The 11,799-nt window shown below is 46.9% G+C and overlaps 1 protein-coding gene across 6 annotated transcripts in view; it reads left to right on the top strand.

The window, feature by feature from the left end:
- Nucleotides 1-457: 457 nt before the first annotated feature.
- Nucleotides 458-11,799, top strand: part of TJP1 (tight junction protein 1) — a 71,703-nt gene continuing 60,361 nt past the window's right edge. For 5 of the 6 annotated variants that reach the window (XM_042875581.1, XM_042875579.1, XM_042875578.1 and 2 more), the window contains exon 1: nt 641-985. In XM_042875581.1, the coding sequence (XP_042731515.1) occupies nt 959-985 (27 nt within the window). In that variant the 5' untranslated portion in view covers nt 641-958. Of the gene's footprint in view, nt 488-640; nt 986-11,799 lie in introns of those variants that run through there. The other variant, XM_042875577.1, reaches the window with a different exon arrangement.

The raw sequence follows: 11,799 nt of genomic DNA, 5'->3' as shown, positions 1-11,799 counted from the left end.
AACGCCTTCACCTCGAGCACCCAGGCGTTTGTTCGCCAAAGCTGCAGTCCGCGCGGCCGCCACTTCGAGCCGGAGCTCCTCGGCTGTTCTGGGTCAGCGCCTTTGTTCCTTTATCCGGAGAACGAGACGCGCAGCCGGAGCGCCGCCGCCCGCCCTGCGGACAATGGGGGCAGCGGGAGCACCCGGCCGCTGCTCAGTGAATGGGGGAGCGGTGTGGGAGGCCCGGCTCCGGGCTCCCCGCTGCGCCGCCGCTGCTCGTCGCGCCTCCCACCCCCCCGCCGGCTCCGCTCCGGCGTTTCAAACCGCCCCCCGCGCTCCCATAGGCTGTGCCAGACGGCCGCCGCTCGGCCCCCGCCGCCGTCGCCCGCGGCTCCGACCACCGCGCGGGGGGAGCCCGGAGGCGGACGGGCTCTACGGCCGTTCTTGCGCCGCTCGGCCACCGCCGGGGGAGGCGGGGCCGGGAGCCGAGGAGATGCCGGCCACGCAGGTGCCGCTGCTCGGGGAAAGCCGGGGCCGGCGGCGGGACGGGGGTACGGGCGGGGCGGGGCGCTCCCCCGCACGGCGGGATGGGTCGCGCCGCACTCAGGAGCGTCCGGGGCTGCGCGGCACGCGGCGCTGTGTGGGGAGCGGAGCGGAGCGCGGGGATCGCGGGGATCGCGGATCGGGCAGCGACCGTCGCCCTTCGCAGCCCCGGCCCGGGCGGGAAAGAGCCGGCACTTTTCTCAAAGTTGGGGCTCCGCTCTCTTTCCCCTTCCTTCCTCCCTTCCTCCTCCCTTTTTCCCCGCCCCTTCCCTCGCCGCCCGCCTCTCTCCTCCTCTTCCTCCTCCTCCTCCTCCCTGCCCGTGGGATGTTTATTTGGGCGGCTGTGTGAGGCGCGGGAGGCGGCGGGGATCCCTTCTCCCCGCTCTTGGTACTTGCAGGCGCGGTCTCCCTGCTCGGGGGGAAAGAAGGAAACAAAATGTCTGCCAGAGCCGCGTCCAGCAAGGTAAGGCTCAGCCCGGCGGCGGAGCGCTGCCGCGTTAATCCGCGGTGCGGTACGGAGCTGCGGGCGGCCCCGCTGCCTCCTCCTCCTTACGGCCGCTTCCCGCGCGGCTGCGGCGTCCCGGCGGCTGTAAGGCTCCGTCCGTCCGTCCTGAGGTGCGGGCAGCCCGGCCGGGGCGCGGAGCCGAGTTGGGACGGGGCCTCGCTGTGCGCTCAGCGCGATCCCGCGTCCCGGCCGGGCCGAGCGAGCTCGTGGACGGCTCGGAACCCCCCGCCGGGGCCGCTCCCCACCTGTTGCACGGGCGGCGGCGGCGGGACAGCCCCGCGCCGAGATGGACCGGGCCCCGCCGAGGGGCCCCACGCGGGCGGGGCGGAGTCGCCGGGAAAGGCCGCGTCCCTTTGTTGGGGGCGGGCGGCCGGGGGCGGCTGGACCGGGAGAGGCCGGTAGCGCGGGATTCTTCGTCCCGCCGGGCCGGGCGGCGGCATTTGACGCGCGGGCGGCGAGCGGCCCGGGCCGGCGGGCCGCAGTCGGCAGTGCCCGTACAGGTGCACAGGCGGGCGCCGCCCGCCTCTGAGGTGAGTAACGCCGCGCTGCCCCGGGGCAGGGCCGGAACGGCGCCCAACAGGTTGCTGCCGCTCCGCCCGCGATTGCGGGGCGCTCGGAAACGGGTTCGGGTTTGAACTCGGAGCCGCCGTTCGGCCGCGACTCCCGAACGGCCGCCGTGGGCTTCGGCGTTCCGAGTTCCGAGCTCGCGCGTGCCGCCGGTGCCGCGATGTTTGCTCTCGGTGAAACTCGGCGGTTTCGGTCTGATGTCACCTGCTGGAACGCACCCTGTGGCGCGGCCCGCCCCGCTGGGGCCTTGGGGCTGGGAGCGCCCCGTTGCACCGGCCGGCCTGCGGCCCCTTGGCGTGAGCGCAGCGCCCACCGCCTGTGCGGGCAATGAGGCTGAAGCGCCCGTGTCCGCTTACTCGACTGTGTACTCGGTTTCTAAGTATGCATCAGAGATTTCTTACTACATATTAACCGATGTGTACACAGAAATACCAGCGATAAATGCATGCAGTAAGCAAAGTAATTTGTTCTGCGTTACACTTCAAACTGGTGCTGTCACACAGCTGTACGGATAGGACTTACTTTTACCTTGTTCGGATTGACAGAAAGCATGATGGTGAAAGTAAGTATTGTTTGTCCCTAAAACTAGTAACCTTGTGTTGGAATTCTGTTCTGTGAGGAACTGTGGGAAACTGCCCTGGCTGAAATGTTGCACACTGTGCTCTCATGTAAAACTGGTGCTGAGTTTCCACCTGTAGGACGAAATCTGCTCTTGAAATATAGCTAGCTTTCATGGTTGTGGAAAAAATAATGCCCCTCGCGTGCGTGCAGTGTCTTAGGAAGTTAAAAACGGAAGAAACTCCAAACATTCTAAACTTCTAAAATACGTGTGCATGCACACTGGAGTAAAACTGAGCGTTGCCTCTTCCCTTAGCAGTCACCTGACACTTCTTCCAAGTCTTTGGCATTAAATTAGCACTGTGAGCCCATGTTCATGTTTACGATAGCAGCCAAACTAATTATGGTGAAAGTTATCTTAATTTAAGAGTGTTGCAAAATAGTCTGCTTCTGCTGTAACTCTTCACGGTCTATTTCCAGACCTTTTTTTGTCAAGTAAGATCTTGCAGCCTGTAATGGTCTCCTGCTGAAGTTACTGCTTGTCTTCTTGCTCTTAATTTGTCACATAACATTGTCCGAGACTTGGCTCTTATCTATACAGTTCACATGAATTTCCTTGTCAAAGTTTCCTGTCAGTATGCAGGCAGTGTAATTCTACTTCAGCTAATAATTCCTGGGCTACAGATTATAGCTTTAATAGTTATGGAGAAGATGAGGGAGAGATGATAAATATTTCAGAAATACGAGAATATTGGAGGACTCCTGTGTTAAGTTTCAGGTCTTGTTTCCTTCAGTCACCCCTCTGGACGCGGTGTCCAGTTTCTCATCTTGAGGGGTGTAGTGCATTAAAACAAATGCTGTGAATGTTTATCTCTTAGCAGAAGTTTTCCTTAACATACTTGCAAGCTTCTGAGGGTTTGTGTCCATGCCCACGTCTGTGTCCATGCTCGTGTTTATGTTGGCACACTTGACCAGAGGAGAACTAAAACAATTTTTTATTAGCTCAGTAATTCTTGATTTGTACGTGTGGGAATGTTGGCTGGCTTTGCTGTGTTACACCCCGTTATCAGCAATTCCTGCTGCCTTCTGCTCCCGCTCACTTTTGGTTGCTTGACTTTTTCACGGCTATGCTGTGAAAGAATGAGCTTTATGGAGGTTTTCAGTGTTTGCTGCAGCTGTTGGTAGTGTACAATATGAGATGGTGGGAGAAATGAAATCTTGCTTGCAGCCTAATCTAGCGGTGGCCATGATTGTGAAACATTGAGGGCCTAATCTCTTCTAATGTAGTCTTGAACAATACTAATGGATGCTGAGGGAATGACTGTGTGTCAGGGTATTAGTAATGAGATGTAAAGCTCTCCACCTTTAAGCTGAAGGTCCATATGCAGTCTGCACTAGATTTTAAAAAGAAAGGAGAAGTTCCTTAGTAGTAAATGTAAGGAGAAGAATTTTTAGTTTTCTGACCTCTATTGCATTTTGAACCTGAGTTCTTGACTTCATTCTAGTTTTAAATGTACGTGCAGAGAAGATTTCCCTTCCCTTCACCTCAGTCCTGTAATTAATTGGATTTTTGTTCTAACTGCCTCTCCAGCTCCAGGCAAGTATCTGTTACTGCTTCAATGAGAAGTAGAGAAATGGGTCACAGTAACAGTTCAATACTCGCAGATTGCTAGGACTCCTTGGTTCCTCTTATGGTTTTCATAAACATGGCTTAGTATTCTATCCAGAATCACGCTCCAAAGATGCTAATGATTTCATTCTTTGTAGAGGCTTTACGCACCGACTTTTCGAGTGTGCTTTATACTATATGTGAGTCTATGATACAGGTTTTGTAACAGTGTTTTGTTCTTCACTTTGAGACCTTCATAAACACTAGAACGTTGGATCAGTTCTCTCAATGTTGGGGAGATTCTTCAAGCATAACAATAAAGAAATGTGGAAAATGCATGTGAAGAAGTAACATGAAGTACTAGAAATAAGCTGAGTGAATTTAACATCAGAAATTATCTACTTGCTGGAAACAATCCTGAAACATTTAATTTTGATGTTGTTCTTTAGGTTGTGTGTGGACCTAAGAAATTGCTTCAATTCATGTATTGTTTTCAGGAGAGAAGATAATCCAGAACGTTTAAAACTTAAATTCATGCAATTATGGTGAGAGGCAACTGTGGCTACTGAATGGTAGTTGAGGTGTTTTTTTTCCAGTGTCAGCTGCATGAAAGAAGCTCAGAGTTCTACAGTCTTTGCTGTTGTGAAGTGTGTATGGAGTTTGCTACTAGTTCAATGCATAGGACAAAGATTAATTTAACCAGCGATTGAGATCTGACTGTGCCTGGGAGCTGATTTTTATCTTTATAGGATGGAAAATTGGTAAAACCTTATCAGTGAGCAGCTAACTAATCCTTGCTTTGAGGAAGGCAACTAGAAATGGGTTGTTGTGCTTCACAGGTATGTTAAGGCACACGTTGTGCTGTTGAATACTGTGAGTATAGATAGAGAGCTTACGTTATTGTAAAAAAAAAGGCTTAAAAACACTCATCCATAACCAGTTTCTGTCAGTCACTGATGTTCAGACCAAGCCTGCTGTGCTACCAGCCATACCAATCAGCTGGCAGTGTGAAGTAGGATCTTCTGTTTTGTTCTCCCGTGCTCTAGAGCTGACAGGAAAGGTGATGTGTGTTGCACTAGAAGGTGCACTGAGCACGTCTGGTTGGTCAGTGTGAAAGCTGCAGAGCTGTACATGTCTAAATGTATAAAGTTGTGGTCTCCATGTTCAGTTTGCTAACAGTGAGTTGAACTCTACATGTCTGTTTAAGTTAATTAGTGGTACTTGATTCAGAGGCTTATTTTTTTACTTCATAGAATGTTTGAAAGTTATATAATCTGTACAGCAAACTACCCTCTGGTTAAGAAAGACTTCAGTCATTTGTATCTCTGAGTTTTTCCTGGTCATAGTATAAACGCAGCAAAAATTAATATCAAGCTATGTTCAATGTTTTCTCAGGCAAATAATATTGCTAATGACTTCTTCAGTGAACGTACTGATTAAGCAAATAGCCACAGGGAAGTCTCAAAATGAATTCTGTGGTTCTGTGCATTTATGTATGTTGAGTCCAAAATGTCTTGAAAACATTGTCTTTTCTTGTAATTATGCTATTTTAGGGGCATATTGTTCAAATGTGTGCTCTGTGCTCACAAACATGGGGATGTTCTTGCTTCAAGGAGTTGTGCTGAGGAAATGAAGAAAGCATTAATTTGAATGCTGGCAGATCCAGTTTGAGTCTTGTGGATCCAGGGGAGCAGTGAGCTCTGCCAAGGTCACAGGGATAGGGACTTGGCTGGGGAAAATGATGTCTGCTTCTGTTATCCATAGATTTTCCTTGCCTGGAATTCCCTCGGGGAACTCGTAGGCTGCAAGCAAGCCTGCAGGACTGGGTACTTTGCTCACATCTGCTATTTGTAACTCTGTGGGATCTTTAGTAACTCTTCAGAGTTGTTTCTAGCCTTCATCCATTAAGAATGTTTTTTTAGTTTACGTGTATTTGCAAGCGTTAAGCACAATGTAGGTGCTAAGAAATTAAGTTGACATTGTTCTAAAAAGTATTGATATTCTCAAGGTATTTAGTAATCTCTAACAGGATTCTTGTTTCCTAATCTGTTACAAACAGATGTTTCTGCCCTTTTGTAGTGGGGGAAGGTAGCCTAAATTCAGTAACATGGTAGCAGTAGGAAGCATGGTAGTAGGAGTTCCTTCTTATGAGAGGTGAGCAAGGCTGCTATTACCCACGTTGACCTGGATAATTTACTATAATGTGTTTTCTTAGTTAGCTTTCCATAGCAGAAAAGCAGTAACAGAACTTGGTACTACTCAATCTTTTGTCCCTCCCACCTAACTAAATCTATTAAATGCTGACTTGCTAAAAATAGGAATTATGCAAAAGCAGGCACCTTCACTGATTTGTAGTTTCTCTGTGTTCCTCTCCGTTGCCTTTTTGCATTTAAGATCTATCTTAGAGGCTTCCTTGCAAAATATTTCCCTTCACCCCTCCTCAACCAGGCAGTAATTAGTTTTCAACTCACAGTCCTGTGGGACTGCGTAGCCTGTTCTTGCCTGGCTTAAATGGGGTCCACAGCAGTGTCTTTCCCTCTGCCCTACTAGGTCAGCAGTCATTTAACAAATGGTCCCATTTCTTTACTTGCACTGAGTGGAAATCAGTGTGCCCTTCCACTCTGGAGAAGATACGATTGTCTAAATTGCATTTAAAAACACATAAGGATTTAAGTTCATTTTCCACATGAATGTTTATTTTTCAGAGTGGGTATTTGCATGGTGGGATAATGGCAGCCCTGGTGGGAACTAATACAAAATTACTTCAAATTAATACTTGATTTGGTCTTTTAGCAGGCTTTTTTAATAAATGAATCTGTAGAACAGGACTTGCAGTGGATGAATTCCCTGTGGCAAAATTGAAGTAAGTGTGGTCATCTTCACTGAATAAATATTGGAAATACGATTGTCTTCAGTCATGCTGTGTAAGGATAAGTTGTCTGTAGCAGAATGTAACAGTTCAAATTACCAAAACTGCAGAACTCAAGGAGAAGTAACTCTTAAAAAGGTATTACTTGACAATGTGTTATCAAACAATTAGTAATGTGTAATTAATATGGGATCAGAACGGTACCTGGGGCTAGGTATGGCAAGTATTGTTTATCTGAACAATTTCCAAGGCTTGTAATAAATCTGTAATTCATGTTCATTTTTGATGGCTGGCTTCCCCACAATTATATCTGGGAGAAGGCCAGATCGTGTTAACTCTGTCAGCACAGGATGCTTCTTGGAAAAAGTGGATCTTGTTTGACCCAGCGTTGTTCCTGTCGTTATTTGGAACAACGTTGTTCTGAATAACCCCACGTGAGGTAGTTTTCCTGGTGAACCCGTAAATCTGGATTCCTTGAAATAGTATTTCTAGTGGGTATTAAGGTCTTGAAGCCAAGCTTGGAGGCATGGCTTTCTGACAAAAGAACTTGTGTTTCCTTCAGTATTGAGACTGAGCTGTGGAAAGTGATTGGCCATCATTTACAGGTTGAGCCCCTCTGTTAATAGCATGGCTGTGTTGGAAAGGAAATTCCTGGAGGGTTATCTCATGAGAAAACTAAGTGGGCTTCATTTGGTTTGTTTTGTTTGACTCCTTTGAATGATGAGGAGTAGATCAGTGCTCCCCAAAAGGGGAGTATTTAGCTAAAGGAAATGAGAAAGGTCCACTGTTTATAAACAGCACAGTAATGATTTGAACTGAGGACACACTCTATCAGAAGTGGATGTCATGCTGTAGGTGCAGTCTGTAGAATGGCTGTGTACGTTTCCTAGTTGTGCTATTGTAGTTGTGTTGGTGGTGGTTAGAGGGTGGGTGTCCCCTAGAGCTGCTATGGGAACAGCTGAGGTTTGGTTAGGGAATCTATCTGTGAAAGTACCTTGTCAGTATGTAGCTGAAAATTTTGTTTGTCATACACATCTTGCACCTACTGACCCTCTGGTTCTATGTTTCTTATGTGGTGAAACAGAAAAATAAGTATTGCTTGACGGGAGCATGGAATATTGTCTTGTTGGGGGGCAGTTAGGAAGCTTCTTGACTTTATATCAGAATTCTGTTTATCAGAGTTTTGTTTACACTGTGGTCAGCAGCAGATCTTTGATCGTCTGAAAAGATGAGATATGCAGTGTTGCCTTCTGAAGTTAATAACCAAGGAACTGTATCATTTCAACGTTCTGCCTGCCACCAGGTTCTTCTGATTCAGCGTCTTGGCTGAGCATTGCCTTTGCCATTTGGTATTTCATAGACCTTTGTGAAACAGAAAGGCTTTTCACTCCTTTCTTGCATCTGCCTTCCCCAGCAGTGAGAATCTTAGCACAAAAGCTGAGGTGTCTGGACTCTCCAAGTGACTACTGTGAAACCTGGTGTTCTATGACTAAGGCTTACTCACAGAATTGTTTCATCAAGAGTAACTGAATAGCTGTATTTGAAGATTGCAATTCTAAATTAAGATGATACAATCAGACCCAACTTCTGAAAGAACCATAATAGGAGCTTAGGTGTGTTGCTGAAGTTGCAGCTGTATTGTTTTTTGCATCTGTAATGCTAGCTCCTGTGCTTGTTACTGCTTTGTGTAATAGAACTGAAGGCAATGAATGGGGAGGAGAAAGAAAAGCATAACAAATTTAAATGTTAAAGCAAATAAAGAACAGTTTGAAGGACAAAGTTCTACAAAATTCTAGATAGTAAGACTCCAGAGCAAACTGGAAGCACTTCAGAACCTACTCCGAGCACTTAAAATGAAAAGTGTGCAAAAGTTCAGATGAGAAATAATCCCTGACATTGGCCTCCTGAGACTTAAGTCCAGAAAGAGAGAATAAAATATGCTGAAATGCATCTACTGCTTATCTTCTCTTGTACTGCGTTTGGAAATAATGGGAATAATCACACACACTGGTTTGGATGATCCTCCTCAATTGTAACATTTATCTGAAAATATTCCCAGATAAGTGGGAAAGAGCAGTATCTTTAGTATGGTGATGATTTATCAAGCTGCTTCCTCTTAAATTCCTCTCTATTTTTATTTTTTTTTTTTTAAAGTATTGTGAAGATAGCCAAGAAAGCAAGTGTAACCCAAAGTCATTGGTTGTGTTGGTGTAAGAGGTCGTTTAGGTTGGACGGGACGCAGGTAAATGAAGGGCCCACCTATCTGAGAGTACTGTGTGTGCTGTTTCAGGGACAGGAGGCACTGAGCTCAGTGCTCACAGTTGTGCACGGGCTGATAGTTTAAATTAGTTCAAAACGTGGTGACAGTTTCTGTGAAACTGTAGGAAAGACATATGCTGGCATATGGAAACTCCTGTTGTCTTTCTGCCTGTAAGCATGAAGGGGGGGTGGTCAGAAGTCCTTGCTTTCACACTCTACCTTCCCCTTCCATGTGAGAGCACCACCTCAGCAGGCTCCCCCAAACTCTGTCTGATAACAGCTGTGTTTGTAACCAAGTGTCAGGAATGTGGCTTTCCTTTGCCCATATTTATTTGCTTCCTCGAATGTCTTTCCTGCCTTCCTGTTTCTGGAGAGGAGGTGTGGGTGTATGCGTTAAGAAGAATTGCAAATAGGAATGGAAAATGCGTGTGAGTCTCTGCTAAATCCCTTTTCCTTCTACTGCTTCTTACCAGGTTAATTCTAGTGCTAGTCCAAGTTTCTGTGCTGATATGGTGTTCCCAGGAATCCGTTCTGTATTCCAGTGTGTTGTTTGGATATGTTTGCCATCTGAGATATAAGATGGAGTAATATATGCCTTGTTCTGAGTGAAATCTCGTAATTCTTGTTTTGGTAATCTTTGCCTGATAGCTGTCTGTCAGGAGGAATTTCGGGATGCAGGTTGATGTGGACCAAAGCGTACATTTGTCTTTCAAAATGGTAGAAATCTCTTTGCCTTTGATGTTATGTAAGCTTGAAATGATTCATCTGAAATAAAGCGGTGCAAACGTGGAAGGCTTTCTTGCTTGTTGCATTGTCTGCTGTCTGTAAATGCCTCTTTATCTCGGGAAGAGTGAACAATGGTAAGAAGGCACCGCTGGCAGTTGCTGAGGTCATTGTTCCTGCAGAATGGCCAGTGTTCTGGCTCCTGCCTTTTCCCTCCCAGCATTATGAGGATATCTGCTAAATGACTGGGTTACTGCTCATGTGAGCACTGTCTCTGGCTGTGCATCTAGCTCCATTCACATCGGGGTGGGATTTCTGTCCTGTGTCATACTGTGTGTACGTTTCAGTTTTAAATGGAAGCGGAAAGGAAATGTCTCTTTAACTTCAATGGGAAATTTTGCAGCATGCGTTTTGCTAGGCTGAACTTCTAATTACATTAATCCCCTCTTTCACGAATCAGTTCTAGCTTAAATAGCTATTGACAATTTAAAAAAATATTTAAACAAAAGCAGGCAGTCAGGAAAGTCCTGTATGGGCTTTTTTTCCCTTTTCTAGAATCAAATTGAGAATTTTTGTGATACTTTTTATATTTTTCACTGATGTTATTTCCTGCTTTCTCCTCTGGACTTAAAGAGCATGAAGTCTCCTAGAGCTCCTAGAACTAGCAGAAGTACGCTTACTAGTGGATGACAATTAAGTGGTGAAGCAAGCAGGCAGTAGTCATCTGTACAGCAGAAGGGCTCTGTGGGACAGGGTGAAGTAAATAGCATGTGGCAAGTTGCAAATGCTGATACCTGTTGGGTGAGCTCTGTCGTCAGGTTGGTATGTGATGGGAGAGGAACACGTGGGTCAAGCAGCGAGTTGGAGCAGCTGGAATTTACTGCGGTGCTGCTGAGGCTTGTGAGGTAGGCAGGCTGATGGAATCCGCTGTCCTGTTCCGCCGCCTCCCCCACCCCCCATTCCCCTTTTGTTGCTGGAAGATCTTTGAGTAGAACTGCTGGCTGACTTGCTCTGCTGGGAGTGAAATGCTCCGCTTCTGAGCAGCTGGAAGTAAGCATTTCACTTTGTTTTGTAGAATACCCCTTTTCATAGGGAGTGCCACAAACTTAGCATGAATCCAGGTTTTACTTTCTCTACCTTTTAACTCTAACATGGGCCTTTTATTCAGTAGGTTTAGCTCATTGTCTGTATGGGGAAAAATCAGTTTTCTGTAGAATGTTCAGCATTTTGGTCCGCTCACCTTAAAGAAAACAAAAAACCAAACTTACAAAACTCAGTTACTCAAGAGAACACCGTAGGCAGCATCAGGAAAAAAATGTAGTTTCACTTTTTTTTTTTCTATTGAAAAAGTGGATTTTTTCATGTTTTAATGTTCGTGTATTTTTAAAAATTGTACATGACCTGGAGCTGACTAAAAGATCACGGCTACAAACTGCTGCCCCGGCCCTGCAAGCAGTGTAATTATGTTGCTTCCAAGCGATAAGCCGAGGCAATTCCCAGATTGCTGAGATGCCTGGAAGCGCTGACCTCTGGGGCGCTCCTGCTATGCGGGGATGGCCGCCGCCTGCGCTGCTGTGCGGGCCTGTCACGTGCGGACCGGCTGCAGGAAGCTTTGGTGCAGCCGTGCTAAGAATGCTTTTGCTGACTGATAGGCACTTAGGCTACCGGCTGTGAACAAAGCTGGCTCTCATTCCCTGCTTCTAGCCCCCATTTTCTGTAACAATACTTCTTTCCTGCTGGATGCCGCACTGCTCTCATCTAGGCCCAGCTGTTGACTCGTCTCCGGTTAAATTGTATTCTTCTTAGTTTTCACTTAAAAAATAGTCATGTGTGAGAGTTTTGGTTTGTGTGGTTTGTTTAGAGCTGCTGCAAACAGGCAGCCTGCAAAAGTTGATGTGGTGTTTTAAAGAGTGGGAGGATTAGGGGAGGGGAGTGTGTGACTGGGCACGAAGGGGGAGGGAGAGGATTAGAAAACAATGGTCTTTTATCGTGATGACCAGTACTGTGAGCAGTGGTTTGCTGAAATGGAGCATGCATCGTGGAGAAGTTAGAGATCTAGTGTCTAGTCTTGAATTGCTGGGAAGAGCAGGAATAAGCTGATAAATAAACGTTATCTTTTGTGCGTGATGCTGAACGGCTGTTGTGTACAGTCACTGTGCTCCTTCAGTATGAGAAGTAGGGCTTGGG

The sequence above is a fragment of the Lagopus leucura genome, unplaced genomic scaffold (assembly GCF_019238085.1).
Source record: "Lagopus leucura isolate 7727_CA_CO unplaced genomic scaffold, USGS_WTPT01 Super-Scaffold_100015, whole genome shotgun sequence".
Classification (NCBI taxonomy): Eukaryota; Metazoa; Chordata; class Aves; order Galliformes; family Phasianidae; genus Lagopus; species Lagopus leucura.
The sequence above is the reverse complement of the archived record's forward strand: the minus strand, read 5'-3'. Positions and strand labels throughout refer to the sequence as shown.